The sequence below is a fragment of the Tursiops truncatus genome, chromosome 3 (assembly GCF_011762595.2).
Source record: "Tursiops truncatus isolate mTurTru1 chromosome 3, mTurTru1.mat.Y, whole genome shotgun sequence".
NCBI lineage: Eukaryota > Metazoa > Chordata > Mammalia > Artiodactyla > Delphinidae > Tursiops > Tursiops truncatus.
The window spans coordinates 57,680,116-57,695,960 of NC_047036.1; the positions used below are offsets into that span (position 1 = coordinate 57,680,116).

Below are 15,845 nucleotides of genomic sequence, written 5' to 3' on the forward strand. Positions count from 1 at the left end.
TAGTCATCCAGTCTTTTGTTCTAAAATACTGTACTTAAGCCTGTTCTTCCCAGATTCACGTCTTTATCGCTCCCTTTCTAATTCCATATTTCTGGTTGCCGAGAGAGGCTGAGCCCCCATGTAACTTGTGGCTGTATTTGAGCATTATGGCAGAGCTACAGTGTAAACCAAGACTGTCCCGGGCACACCCTGTCTGTGGGCATCATCACCCAAAGATCTTCTTGTCTCCCAGACCAACGTGTCTAACACTGACCTTACAGTCCACGTGCAGAAGGCTGTTCTTGCTGTGTTGATGGTACCAGCTCGAATGTCGGGCATGTTAACTCTTAGTTCCTCTTCCTCCTGGCACCCCAGTCCACGTGGTCCCTTTTTCATTTCTTCTCACTGTTCCTGCTCTGGTGGCTTCTCATCACCACCTCTGGACCGCGGACAGCAAACTCCTCTAGTTTCCCCCCTCTCTAGGTATTTTCACTTACAATTCATTCTGGATACTTTCACCACCTTAATCTTAATGAAGCACTGCTTCCATCCGCACACATCTGCTTGAGGACGTCTCTCTTTTTTGTTTACTGGACTAAGCCCAGGCTTTTCAGATGTGCATTCGGTTCTACCTGCATCCTGCCGGCTAGTCCTACGGTTACTTCCCTGTTCAGCCTTGGTTTACAACCAGAGGCCTTGCCAAGCCTGTTGTCTTTTCTCCCACTGTGTATGTTTTCCTGCCTCTGTTCCTTCACTTACGATAATCTCCTATCTCTCAGTTTTCCCTGCTCCTCTACTTCATCCAGATTTCTTGCCTCTTCTTGGGAGGTCTTCCTTGACCACTGTGGCCTGAGTTCCTGCACATCACACTTACGATCTATTTATCCTATCCATTTTAATACTGGGGCATGTACAGCCTCTTCTGATTTTAACTACTAGCGTAGACTTTATGTTCTTGGAGGTCTATAGTCACATAATGGTTCTTTTGTATCCCCTACAGCAGCTATCGCAAAGCTGGGCCCTTAGACACTCATACGTGGTTAATGATTACTGAAAGCTTAGGGATCGCTGAAAGGCAAATTCTTGCAGTGCAGAATATGTTGGTTCATACTGAGTTGGTCAAGTGGATGGTCATGAAAGTTTTAGTGGAAGATGGAAATTGCTGAAAGTACATAGATTATATTTAGCTTTTAAAATGGTCATTAATTTTTTTTAAAAAGGCAGCGGAATTCATAGAAGATACAAGGTTTAAGGAGAAACAAAATTATCCAGACTTTTACCGCCTAGAGAAAATTGCTATTCATATTTTTATGGAATCCCTCCTAATCACTAAAAAAGTCAGCTTTGTATGCTATTGTCTCATTTGATGATATCAAATGTGCTTAATTGTTCCTTACTTGGTGTGCATTTAAGTTTTTTCCAATTTTTTCACAACGTAAATAATGTTGCAAGGAGCATTCTTTTCCACATATCACTGCCCACATCTTTGATCATTGCCTTAGATTAAATTCTAGAATCAGTTTGAGTATATGTTTAATTTCCTCTTTAACCATAGTCTTTTAGAAGTTTTAAGATTTACAGTTTTGGGGGGAGGGGAGTATTGGGCATTTAAACTTTGGTTATTAAGTTTTTTACATTGGGTAGGAGAATACAACGTTCAGACTGCCGTTATTGGTAAATAATCCTACTTCATGGTGTATTTTTAAATTGTGAACATTAATTTTCTAATCTTAAAAATACAATATGATATAAAACAAATAATATAAATATGCAAAATCTTGGTGTCTGTATTCTTCTTTATTAAAGCCTGAGTTGCTAGTTTTCCACAAATATTGTATTTCTATAAAATTCTCCTTGTTTATAAATAGATTTCACTACCTATATTTTGATGTTACATTATTTGATGCACAGAAGTTTAATCACAACTTCACTGCATATTTAACTTTCATAAACTTAAAACTACCCTAATGCGGTTAAATGCCGTTTATAAGAATTTTACTTTGTTTAAAATTAATATTCTTCTTACTTTCCTTTTGTTTGTATTTCTCTTACCTATTTCTGTGTTTTTAATTTAGGTGTGTGTCTTTCATCTAGCTCTAGGTAATCTGTAATGTAACTGAGAGACCTTGTTTTATAAGGGTTTTTTCCTTATTTACATTTAATTTTACAGCTGTCAACTATCTTTTATAGTTCTTTGCTGTTTTCCTTGATTCAGCTATTTAGACCATGTGTTGTTGTCTTTTATCTTCTTCAGGGATTGGGCAAGATATGCTCTTTTAAAACTTAACTAATGATAACTTTAAGGCTGTGTGAGGCTTATAATGGAATACTCTTATTTCCCTTATAGTTACCCTTTTTTCCCCCTAGCCTCTGTGAGTATGCTGAATTCATTATTATTACTTTTATAATGTGTGTTTAATCTTTCAGGAATAATTTTCTATTTCAACAATAATTTGATATTTGTATTCAGTTCTGTGTCTCTACTTAACAGTAATTTCTTAGATGTGATTCTTTGGCTTCAGTGCTCACTTTTGCTCTTTTTTTTTTTCCCTTCAATAAAGCTGACCCATTCTGAACTCTTAATTTTGATTCTGCTTTTAATAGGCAATAGGATTTCAGGTAATTTTTTTTCCAAGAAGGTTATTGGAGTAATCTGTTTTCTGAAATCTTGTGTATCTAAGGGTATATCTTCGCTTCTTTCACACAATAAAACCAATTTTATCTGGCTAAGTAAATTCTTCAGTCAAACCTTTTCCCCTCAAGACTCTGCCAACAGTGGTCCCTTATATCTGGGCATTTAACATTATAGTACAGTAGAAAGTTCTGGGGCCGGCCTGTCCTCATTCCCTTGCTGGTAACCTGCTTTTTCTGCCTAGATGCTTGAGGACTTTTAATTTTTTGATCGTAGGGATATTGTCAGACTGTGTCTATAGAATAGGTATAATTTAATGATTTTTTCCTAGAAAACAGTAAGACCTTTTGATTTGCCTTTTTTGGTTCTTCTTAAGCTTTCTAAAAGTTTTTGTCAGTTGCGGCTGTCAGTTGTTACTTCTGACCTAATTTTTCTGATTTCTTCCTTAGAGAAGTGTGATCTGTTATCTGTCATATTTGTATGACATCTTGTTTGATAATTATACACTTCTTTTTCTGCACATTCTGGAGGGACTCTTTCAAGTTTAATTTCATAGCACTGCTTTGATACTTTGTCACATCGAATCTTCTCAATTTGGTTTAAATTCCGCTCTCTTGCTCTTCTTTCTTCCTTGTAGTACTTTGTCGTCTCACAAAGCTCCATTTCCCTGTCATCCTGTTGGCCTATGGTCACATCCTATACTCCCTTCACGGCCTTTTGGTTCTATTTTATGTCTGTTTTGTGTCTCTTAGGGAGGACACATTTCAAATATCCAAATTTTTCTTCTCCATTTCTGGATTTCATAATATTCAGTGGCTCCCTCTTCCTGTGAGTTTTCAGTATAACTTTGTTCTGTGGTACCTCCTAGCTTCTACTTTTTTCCTTATCCTTTCATTCTCTTGTTCTGGGGTGAGGAGAGAGCCATGCCATTTTGATGTTTGCCTGCAGGACCAGTACGTGGACCAGCCTGTCTTCTGCTCACTGGCCATTGAGGTGTTGGCTGGGTGCCGCCGAAGGCCTACAGCGGGAGGAAGGTTGTGGGCTCAGCATCTTGCTCCATTCTCAAGGGGCTGCAGTCACTGTTTGACGGGCCTCAGTGAGCCCTGCTACCCTTGTGGAAGGATTTTTCTCCTGAAGTTTCTGATAAGCCTCTAGCTCCTCCATGTGCACTCAGCGTCTCGGGGTGGGGTGGGCAGGATGAGGCTGTGGTGGTAGGTGATGTGAAGGTGGGAGGGCAGAGGGGGCAAGAAGACAGCAGCCTGGCAGGAAGTAGTCCCCGTGCAGGGAGCTCTCTGAGCCTGCGGACACGAGGGGGCAGGCAAAGTGTTCCCTTACTTCTTTCAGTGAGATGCGGCCACGTTGTTTCGTGAAGTAAAACGTAGGCAAGCTGCTAACTTTTCTCCTTTAATTTGGTTTCCTCTAGTTAGTAGGAATTCTCTCGGAGCCTGGCAGTACATTTTCTCTAGCATTGTTGTGCATTTTCTTTCTTTCCGTCTTCATAGGCGTTTTCCCTGGGGTGCGAGCAGGCAGTTGCCATATGTCAGAAGTCCCTTACTAATACAGGGCATATAGTAGTACATGAGTTCTCAGGCAGACACAGAAGTGTATGTCATGCATGATTTCAGGTTTCATAATCGATAAGACCCTGTGCAGAAGGAATCTAAGATATTAACAGTGCGACCGGCAGTTAAGTCTGTCCATACGGGAGTCGACTGTATTCATTGTACTGCACCATTTTATATAAGGGACTTGAGCATCCCCAGGGGTTCCTAGAACCAGGCCCCCAAGGACACCGAGGAAGGGCTACAGAGGGTGTGCCCCCAACAGAACTTCAGGAAATTCTAAAGAATGTACTAAAAGCAATCCAGAAAAATGATGGGAGATGCAAGAAAGAATGAAGAACATTGACAGCGTAAAACAATAATACTGTCCGCTGGGCTTAAACCAGCAAGATGAACACCTAAGAGGGAGAGGAAGTGAGGTTCATATATTCAAATATCCTTGTGTGGTTTGAAGGACCGTAAAGCTATTCATTTCAGATTTTACTGAGTTAAATATGAATGTCAAAATATCTAGGGCAAAATTATTAAGCTAAAAATATGTCCCATACTTGTAAAAATTAAGAAAGTAATTAGAAAAATATTTAATTGATCCAAAAAAAGCCAGAGAGGAATAAAAATAGAAAAGAAAGCAATATAAAGCACAAAGTAAATGGACAAAATAATCCAAAGAGAGCGCTGATTACCATATAAATTGTAAAAGGGTATATAAAATACAAATTACTAAAAATATTAATTTAAAAAGGACAAAGAGGGAACTCCCTGGCGGTCCAGTGGTTAGGACTCCGTGCTCTCACTGCAGGGACCGGGTTCGATCCCTGGTCAGGCAACTAAGATCCCACAAGCCACTCGGCCAAAAACCAGATTGTCAGAACAGATTATAGAAAATACAGCGTTATATTGCTGACAAGAAATATCTAAAGGTTTAATTTTCAGAAAGATCTAAAGTAGAGGAATGCAAAAGGATAAGGATACACTTGTATTTCGACAAACTAAGGGAAAGAAAGCAGATGTAGCCATGTTATTATCAGGCAGGCAAAATAGAATTTAATGCAAAAAGCGTTACTAGATGTTCTGCTCCGGTGGTGGGGCTACATGTGATTTAAATATTTTTTCTTTCCTTTTTAAGTTTTCTAAATATTTTTAATGTTTATGTGTTATTTTTATAATGACCCTTAAAAGCATGATGTAGTCGTATGCATTTCACTCTGCAGATTAACTTAAATAAGATGGACACTTTTCTCTCTTTTCCTTTTGTTCCAGACTGTAATGCAAATGTACATAAGGGCTGTAAAGATGCCGCCTCTCCGTGTACCAAGGTAATCTCTCAGTCGTGTGTGAATGTCACATGCTTGTGTGCAGCTTGTTGCTTCATGTTATCTGTTTAGGTTTTTAGATTTACTAGTTATTACTGTCTAGATTTATTTTTAAAGTGGTCGTTTTAAAGTGATAACTTCATGTTATCTGTTTAGGTTTTTAGATTTACTAGTTATTACTGTCTAGATTTATTTTTAAAGTGGTCGTTGTGGTGATAAAATAACACATGCTCAAAGTGTATACCTATTCAGTTAACTTGTAGAAGTAGAGGGAACGCTCCATTTGCGCTCCATGATGTGGGTGGGTTAGGCTTTCTGTCAGGACCTGCTTGGTTTACCAGTGCAAACCCTGAGCATATGTAAATGGAGTCTAGAGCGGTAATTCTCAAACATCAGCACACATCAGATTCACCTGGAGGGCCTGTTAAAACACGGATATCTGGGCCCCGCTCCCAGAATTCCTGATCCAGTAGGTCTGGGTGGATTCTGAGAATTTGCATTTCAAACATGTTCCCAGGTGACGCTGCTGATCCTGGGACCACAGTGTAAGGCCCCCTGGACTAGAGGAATGTTCTCTGTGTTTGGGGGTGGGCTTGAGTGGATGGAGGTATTTATCATTGCGTTCCTTTGTCTCCCACTCTAAAGGCATGCCAGAAACGCACATGAGTGAGTGTGATGATCCTTCAGAGGGAAGCATGGAGTCCCCAACTCTGTGTTACTTGAAACACACATTGTGTCAGGTCACAGAGTTGAGGATGACATTTCAGTGCTCAAGGTCATTGTGTCCTGTAGGCGGGAGGAATAGCCAGGAACAGAAAGAACAAGTAGGAGAAAGGCAGCGCTGATAAGAACTCCTTTTTGAGCCTGGGTTTGCACACAGGAACTGGAGATTTTCGGTTCCATCGGGCTTTTACTAAAGCTGGGATCTTGCTGAGACGTGCTCGTGAGGCACACCTTCCTTATAACTTGCTCATCTCATTGTCATCACATTTTTCTCTTTGTTGTGTTTTATGTCTTTTGCTTTGAATTCCTCTGTTTGAAATAAAATAACAAAGAAAATGGTATAGATGAGAAGCCTGTTCTGTGTAACTGTGGACATTCTTGTAGTCCAGTGGTGCTTTGATCTTACTTTTTGCGTTTCTAATGTTCTTTACAGAAATTCCAAGTGAAATATAATAAGAACAAACCGCAGACCATCCTTGGAAGTAAGTGATGTGGAAAACGGCACGAACTTTTTTCAGTTTCATACATACACACATTTTTTCCAATGTAAAATACCCCGAACAAAAATACCCCAAACAAAATACCCCAAACAAAAATACCCTTTTGTTCTCTCATTTGCCCAATTATTGCTTCTTTCATAGCATATGCTGGGTGTAATTGGCATAATTTTTAGTTATACAAAGAAGTCAAGAATGTCATAAACTCTGGCAGACTACTAGCCTTTGCGCTACATGTACTGTATGATCTTTATATTAGGGAAGGCTGAATGGAGGAGGTATTATGATGTTGCCTCAATTTTAAGATGCGAACTAGTGTAATACGCACTGCGCTATTGATAACAGCCTCTTGGGGGAAAAGAGAAACACTACATTAAATGTACATAATTTTATGTTTTCCTAGCAGTGGCACATATTTATCTTGACCAATACATACCATATGCTTCTTAAGAATCACAAAGTTAGGAAAAAGACTTCAAGTTGAGAATCTATAGATTCTTATCAGTCTCTGTGGCTCCTTATCAGAGCAACCTGATACTTTTTAGTAGCCTTGCCTGAGGCTGTGATCTCATCAGCTGCATTAGGATGGCAGTTGAAATTTCAGGGCATACCTGAGTTTTGTTTGCATATGCTTAAACTCCGTGGTTCTCTTTTTCTTGAATTAAGACATTGTTGAAATGTAAACAATTTCTCTTAGATAATTGGCAGTCCATGACAGTCTTTACATTGCTCGGGAGGATCAGTCACACCACTGAGTGAAAATCCTTTGATCTGATGTGAGCAATTTTGCAATTTCTTTTGCCTCAAATATCACATAGCTTGCCTTGTGGCAGGCATTTTAAGTTTGTGGTCACTTTTCACTTCAATGCTGCCATAGTGTGACCAGTGTTTTAAAAGCCACTTGAATCGGGGGGTCAATGAAATATGCAAATTAATGTTGACGTGTGACTGTGTGTGATGTTACACAAGGGTAAACTAGTGCAGGCAGTAACAAGTGTGACATTGTTTACTCCCCTGCTTCTTCACCGAAGTCCTTTCGACCTCAGTTGGAACGTACTTCTCAATTTCATAAGGTTAAGCATGAAAATAATTTAAAAGCATCTTAGAATTGATAGAATACCATCTGTTCCTCCTCTTAACTTAGGAATAACATTAAATCATGCATGTGTAGAATCCTTTGTAATATCTTAGGGTCCCATATAAGTATTTTTCCCCTTTACTTAAGAAAGGTGTGTGCCAAGCACATAATATCATAGGATTGAAATATTTTCAGGGAGTCACTTTTTAATACACATCAAATGTAAATGCATGGATGCCCATAACATTTCAAACTGACCAGAAAGGTACTGAGGCATCATTTCATTTTCCACATGTGAGAGAGAACAGCCCAGCTTGGCTTGAAGGTTTCATCTGCCTGACATTCTTATACCATTAAGAACAGACGCCCCAGCATTGTTCCAATCTGTTTACGTGCTCTGTGTGTGTGTGTGTGCTTGTTTATACACACAGTGTACGTTCTAGTAATAGTGCTAATAACACCTTGTATCTAATTAAAGCTGGTTCTAGGGAGAACACGCAGTGGTTTATGGGCAAGCAGTCCCAGTGTTTCCCCATTCCATTTTCTTGTCTGTTTGTGTAATTCCAGCCACCCACAGTCTCCAAGTGGATATGCTGAAGCAGGCCTGCAGCCTGGGTACCAGGAGGGTGTGAACTGGAAGGGACATTTGAAGCAGGTGTTGGGATGTGGCAGGGAGACTAGTTTCAAGTCTGGGCTTGTGACACATTAGAAGTGGTCATTGGAGTGTTCAGCTTTCTGGCTTTTAAGAGACCATCTTTACTCGTTGGGATTACTGCGCGGGCACGCTATGGAAACCTCATGAAGCATCCATTCTGATTTCCAGATTCTTCATTTAGAGACGTCCCACCGCCTGGGCTCTCCTTGCACCCTTCCTCCTCCATGCCTGTTGGGTTGCCGACGGGGAGGAAGGAAGCAGCAGGGCAAGTCCATCCATTGTCCAGAAGCGTTCCAGGCATCACCTTGGAAAGGTAAGGCTCAGTTTGGTCTTACACCTTGACGTCTCAGAGCTGCTGCTGGGGCTGACTTTTCTCCCTGTCCTTCCAGCTTCAGGAGGTCAGGGGCATCCTTGGAGTCCGAAAGTGACGGGAGCACCTGGAAAAGCAGGTCTCAGTCTGATGAGCTGTTCCAGCCCATGGGCTCACCTCCCTCCACGGACTCCTTCTTAATGGAAGGTGAGGAGAAGACGCCTTTGCATTTACTTGGGTTTCTGTGAGCATTTGCCGAAAGGAATGTTTTCTGAAGGATGTAAGATGGAAACGTTTTCTTTTATTTTTAGAAGAATTCTGTTTCATGGTGTCACTTAGCTACAGGTTCTTCTGATTAAAAAGAATGCAAATTGAACCACAGAGGAGACTCCCAGATAGTGACCAAGGAAACATGATGCATCTTTTTAAAGGGACATATTCCCCAAAGAATATGTCATAAACGTCATGAAGAGAAAGAAATATGTGCTTGTTCTTCTTTAAAAATGTTTTACAGCTATTGATGAATTGGTATAGGATCATACATTAAAAATACATATTTCAGTTACTTAAGACTGGACTTGCCTGGATCGCTGAGATATTTATCCCCATATGTTGCCTCCTACTTCTAGGGGAATGAAAGCATTTTTAAAAAACATGTTTTTGGAAAGGACAATCTGGGGAATTGCTTGTTGTATCCTAGCGTTACTAATAGGCAAAGGAAAACCAAATGAAGGGAGAGTAGTGTTGAGAGAAGGGGGTGGACTCTTCCCCAGGAATCTGCTTATTTTAAATCCATTGTCATCACATCTTGACTCCTCTGAGCTAGAATATCTCTAAGGAGTGCCATTTGGACAAATAATTTAGTTTTCCTGAAAGGGGTATATGTGTGTTGTCAAATTCTATCAGAAAAATCTGTACTCACATGTGACTGGAGGCCTTATGCCCTGCTTCATGTTTATATTAAGGACAGCAAGCCAAGTAAAGAGCAAATAAAGTGGACAAGTACAAGATTCAGTTTTGGGTAAACAGCACAAAGCAACCCAGGGCAAAAGAAATCAGTGGGTTTAAGATTCTGTATGCACATCGTGGACTCTGCAGGTTACCAAAAATAAAACTAAAATAGAACAAGTCAAAAGGAAAACAAACAAAAGAATCTTCAGTATATATATATATTTTTGGCATATACACAATCACTATTTTAATACCTGATTCTGCTTTGCTTTCATGAGGGCGATCTTGATTTGAACCATTTCGCTTGTTTGGTTTCAGATGTTTCAATTGCATATCACAGTATTTCTATGTTCATAGCAGGTTTCTTTAGGGTGATGAATCCATAAACATGGGCACCTGTGAAGGTCTGTTTGTGTTACGTGTGTTCACCCACGTCTGGCTTTTCTTTTCTTTCTTCAACGCACATTAGATGTCGTGGATTCGTCTCTGTGGAGTGACCTCAGCAGTGATGCCCAGGGGTTTGAAGCAGAATCTTGGAGTCTGGTGGTGGACCCCTCATTTTGTAGTAGGCAGGAGAAGGATGTCATCAAAAGACAGGATGTCATTTTTGGTAAGCATTTCAAACATTCTCTCTGGGCTCCAGCAGTGTGGTGCAGAGGAAAGTGCATGGCATTTGAAACCAGACATACCTGGATTCAAGGCGAGGTTCAAATCCCGGTTCTACCATTTCCTAGTTACTTGGTCTCAGATAAAATATTTAACTCACATGGACCTCAGTTTTTCCTTTTGTAAAATGGGGATAATGATACTCTGGATTAAAATGTTGTGAGGCTTAAATGAGGCATTGTCTGTACCTGGTATAAGCACATTTTATGTCTTCTACCCTTTTCAAGTTTACCTAGGCATGGTCTCTACTCTTTCACCTCTCCTGTTGTACGAATCACAGTGACTGTTCACATATTTTAAGGTAGGGCAGTCAGGGCTGCTGCATGCAGGGCCCTGTAGTTTGCCTGCACACAGCCACAGAGACTGCGACTCACATATGCAGAGGGACTGGCGGCACCTGGCTTAGGGCCGTGTGTGATTGTGTGCCTCAGTCCTGAGTATGGAGTTCAACTGTGGGAGGCTTTACGATTTCATGCTATTTGGGGTGAAGGCCGTCTGAATTAAGGGAGGTTCGATTATAGACTAGTTAGGAAAAAAAGAACTTTAAAAAATTTTCAAGTATGAAGTAGATGCTAAAAAGTGGTTCCAAGAAGATACCTTACTTTAAATAGGAGATTAACTCTTAGTTTTTGCTAATCCTGTGTGTGCAAAGCATGGGCCGCAAAGGCCGGTGGCGACGACGGCCGCTTTTCTCCTGTGTGAAGTGGTGGTTATGTAGATCAGAGGAGCCGATGTGTGGTGTGCTGACATCTAGGGCTGTGCAGGTGGGAGCTACCTTGGAAAGAGTGATGCTGTCCCCTTTAGTATGTCTCACTTAATTTATATTATACTGTAATTTTTCTTCATTTATTTCTTGATTTCATATATTATTAAAAATAATCTCACCCATGTGGGATGAATTATCATGTCGTGTCGTTCACAGCATGGCCTCAGGGTCAGAAAGTCTTGTGTCCTAGGGAAAATCCTTCACCTCTCTTCTTCACGTCTCTCTTTTAAAGATAAGGAAAATCATTCCTATTTTGGGGGTCATAATAGTTAAATGGATTAACGGATATGGTAGATGCTTAGTATGGAGTAGGTGTTAAAAATATGGTAGGATACAATAATTAACAATAATAATTTAAAGTTAGTCAGTTCCCAGTTAGAGTTTTGTTTATGATAAAATAATAAACAAAGCTACGTGTAGATTTCTTTACCCTCCATGGCTGATGTTTTGTGTTCTTTTTCAAAACATGTACATGAGTTTGGAAATATTAATCTAGAACTTGTACTTCTGATGCTCCTACAAATTGTGAATTATTGTTTTCTCTCATGATGCATTTTTAAAATTGAGATATAGTCACAAAACATTGAGATATAAAATTCACCCCTTACAGTGCATAATCTATATCGTAGTGTATTTGTAAAGTTTTAGTATATTTATAAAGTTGTGCAACCGTCAACCACTGTTTAATTCCAGAGCATTTTCATCACTCCAGAAAGAAACCCTGTGCCCATTAGCAGTCACTCCCCTTTGTCCCCTCCCACCAGTACCTGGCAACCACTAATCTACTTCCTGTCCCTGTGAATATGGCCCTATGAACATTACAATATTTAGTGTTTTGGGCCTGGCTTCTTTCACTTAACATATTGTTTTCAAGGTTCATCCATGCTGTAATAGAAGTCAGCACTCTATTCCTTTTTGTGGCTGAGTAATATTTCATTGTATAGATATACCACACTTTGTTCATCTAATCATGACTTGATGGTCATTTGGGGTTGTTCCCACTTTGGGGGTCACATCATACTTTATGTTTAACCTTTTGAAGAACTGCCTGTTTTCCAAAGCAGCTGTACCATTTTACATTCACACCAGCAATGTATGAGGGTTTCAATTTCTCCACATCTTACCAAGGCTTCTTTATTGTTCATCCTTTAACTTACAATTATTGTAGTGTGTGTAAAGTGGTGTCTCATTGTGGTTTGGGTTTGTATTTCCCTGATGGCTAATGATGTTGTGCATCTTTTCATGTGCACATTGGCTATTGGTATATCTCTTTAGAGAAACATCTCTTCAAATCTTTGGCCTATTTTGAAGTGGGTTTTTGTTGTTGTTGTTGAGTCATAAGAGTTCTTTATATATTCTGGACTCAAGTCCCTTATCAAATACATGATTTGCAAATATTTTCTCCCATTGTATGGGTTGTCTTTTCACTTTCTTGATGATGTCCCTTCATCATGACACATTGTTTTCTCCTGGGGAAAATGGAATTTCAGAGGCAGATCCAATAATAGAAAGGACCTACTATTGTATACATTGAGGAACTTTATTATATTTAATTCAACATAATTCACCAAATTAATTGTGCTCCTACTCAATACAAAACACACACACACAAAAAAAATGAAAGAAGGAAAAAGAAAGAAAAGAGGTAAACTAAGTTACATTTTATAGAGCATTCAGGGGAAAATAAAACCTGGTGCCCAACTGAAGATACCTGAAGATGTTAGCTGGTTATATTATGAAAGTTTGATACATTGGATTCTTACATCTTGGACTTGACTTATACATATCCTCATATAATGTCTGGAAAAAAGTGAATAGTTTAATATTTTGAGCTTACATTAAATGGTTAATTAATGCTGACTTCAACAGTAGAAGAATATTATTATTCCTAAACATTCCCTCTTTTTTTTTATTTGTGTAACATATAGTGTTTAGCTACTAATTTAGGTCAATAGGGATACTTTTTTAAAAATTGAGGTATAATTGACATACATTATATTAGTTTCAGGTGTACAACTTAATGATAATTGTCTATATTGCAAAATGATCACCACAGTAAGTCTAGTTAACATCAGAGGACACTTGTTTTTTTTAAAGCTTGTTTCTGCTCACCTGTTTCAGAGCTAATGCAGACAGAAATGCATCACATCCAGACCCTGTTCATCATGTCCGAGATCTTCAGGAAAGGGATGAAGGAGGAGCTGCAGCTTGACCACAGCACTGTGGATAAAATCTTCCCCTGTTTAGATGAGTTACTTGAAATCCACAGGCATTTCTTCTATAGTATGAAGGAGCGAAGGCAAGAATCCTGTATTGGCAACGACAGGAATTTCGTCATCAACCGAATCGGAGATATTCTAGTACAACAGGTGAGAAAGGTTTAAAATTCTTAAAACCTCAAAGCCTAAAGGTATGCAAACTGTCTAGAGTATTCAAAGCCTGCAGAGAACTGGAATTGATTTCATTATGATTATTGACAGTTCGGTTTAGCTGGTTGTCTTTTATTTGATGTTGGTGTGTATGACCGATGTCTGAGAGCTTTTAATAGCCAGTGACTCTTCTGTGTGTCACAGGACTTGGCTGGAGAAAATTTACTTAGACTTTTTTTTTTTTTTTTTTTTGCCGCGCTGTGCGGCTTGCAGGATCTTAGTTCCCCAAGCAGGGATTGAACCCTTGCCCTCGGCAGTGAAAGCGTGGAGTCCTAATCACTGGACCACCAAGGAATTCCCTACTTAGACTTCTTGATGTGATGGGCTCTCTAGTAACATGCCTTCTTGAGTGGCCCGTGATATATCTCCAAGATAAGTGCTGCTAATTTTAGGAAGAGTGAGGCAGATCTATTATCATGAAAGCCCTGGCGTTCATGCCTGGGGGATAAGACAAGCAAATCTCACTCAAAGGAGGCACTTTTTAGGTGCTTGGGATGTTTGAAGCATCAGTGAGAATGGGCTGTGCCACTCTCCTAGTTAAAAAGAAAAAACACCTTACTTTTGACAATTTGTATTGGTCCCCGATCTCTCTGAAAGAGGCTCTGCATTTAAAACATGCTAATACAGAAGTTAAATAACATGTATCCAGCAGCCTTAACATGGCAGGGACTTTCAAGGTACTTCCATTATATTACCTCACTTAACCATCACAACACAGTGAGGCAAATATTTATTTTCCCTAAAACTGAGGCATGGAGAAGTAATGACTTTCTCAAGGTCACACATCTCATAAGTGGCATAGCTGGGATCTGAGTTAAGAATATATCTTTGTGATATCCACAGTGACATTCTGGGAAGGCTTTCTAACATCACTAGTCTGTAAGTCCCAGTGAGGCAGGGAGTCTCGTCTCTTTGGTTACCACTGTATTTCAACACCTAGAACAGTGCTTGGTACTATAAGTATTTATTGAATGAAGGGGTCACTTGGGAAAAACACACCAGGAATTCACTCCAATGCTATGTTTTGCAGTCACTTACAGCATTTGAGGAAAGGCATGGAGATCTATCGCTAATTACTTTAGTTTGGTGTTCTCTAAGTAGATGCCAAAATGTCCCCTCCAAAATATTAATTTTGTATCAGTTTCACCCTGTCACACACACCGGTTGAGTTTAGCTGTTGGTCTATAGGTTAAACATTTAAATATGCTTAAATACGAATATTTTTAATACACAAAAAGAATCCTGACAGTTGCCCAAAATCTTATTCCTCATGTCTAACAATGTAAAAATCCACACTAGTAATAAGTTTCTAATCAAAGCACTATCTGCTTTGCATATTATCTTTAAAGTCCTAGACCTGTTCCATCTTCATAATTCACCTGAAACATACACCGTGCCAGGTTAAGAGACCGTAAAGTACTTGGGAAGACAGTTTGAATAAAAATGTCTGATTGTGTCTTGGTGAACTTGAATCTGAGTGAGTGCATTCAAAAATGAAGTGCGAGAGTATTTTATCATTTGAAAGTATTTGCATCATCTCTCTTTCCTTGATACAAACAATCATGACTTTTAATTCTAATCATTGAAAACATTTTTTCGTTCTTGTGTCACTTTCATAGTTAACAAAAATTTCACATCTTTACCAGATATATTTTTTATTTAATTTTATGGAATTGGAGGACAAGTTTTGGGAAATTGGCTATTACACAGGGTGAGCCTGGTGGTCTTTTGGATGAAAAGGAAAATCTTCGGTGTTCAGAGAGAAGGATTAAGTCTGCTTTTGTGTTCCTGTTCGTGGACATGCTTAGTGGGTATGGAAAGGGCTTCCTTCCAATACTATGTAAATAAAGTTATCTCCTGAAGAATATATTAGCAAAGTCCTCAGACAATGGCTGTGGGAGTGGCACTCTGTAGGAGCAGAGGGAGAGCAAGCTGTTGAAGGATGTATGAGAGAGTCTGGGGAAATCCCACACTCCAACCTCGGGGACTCCATAGATCTCAGGAGGCTGGGCTGCAATATGATGGTAATTTAGTCAGTGGGAACTTGCAGTGTTGGTGAGAAGTTCTGAACATGTGGAACATACTTGATATATAGCAGTGGTTTTCCAATTTCAGGTACATAGGAATCTCCTAAAGCTTGTTAAGAACGAGGTATTCTGTGCTCCCAACCCCTAGTGTGTTGTTTCATAGGATTGGGTCAGGGGGGTGGCATTTTAAAATTATTTTTTCCCCAATGGTAATATCTTACAGAGCTATAATACAGTACCACAACCAGGATACTGAT

The 15,845-nt window shown here is 39.5% G+C and overlaps 1 protein-coding gene across 6 annotated transcripts in view; it reads left to right on the plus strand.

Annotated features, from left to right (window-relative positions):
• The window catches only part of ARHGEF28 (Rho guanine nucleotide exchange factor 28), a 278,789-nt gene that overhangs the window by 187,686 nt on the left and 75,258 nt on the right, over positions 1-15,845 (plus strand). For all 6 annotated transcript variants that reach the window (XM_019929841.2, XM_019929844.2, XM_073802206.1 and 3 more), the window contains 6 exons: positions 5,434-5,489; positions 6,643-6,691; positions 8,608-8,752; positions 8,829-8,956; positions 10,170-10,310; positions 13,254-13,501. In XM_019929841.2, the coding sequence (XP_019785400.2) occupies positions 5,434-5,489; positions 6,643-6,691; positions 8,608-8,752; positions 8,829-8,956; positions 10,170-10,310; positions 13,254-13,501 (767 nt within the window). The remainder of the gene's footprint in view (positions 1-5,433; positions 5,490-6,642; positions 6,692-8,607; positions 8,753-8,828; positions 8,957-10,169; positions 10,311-13,253; positions 13,502-15,845) is intronic.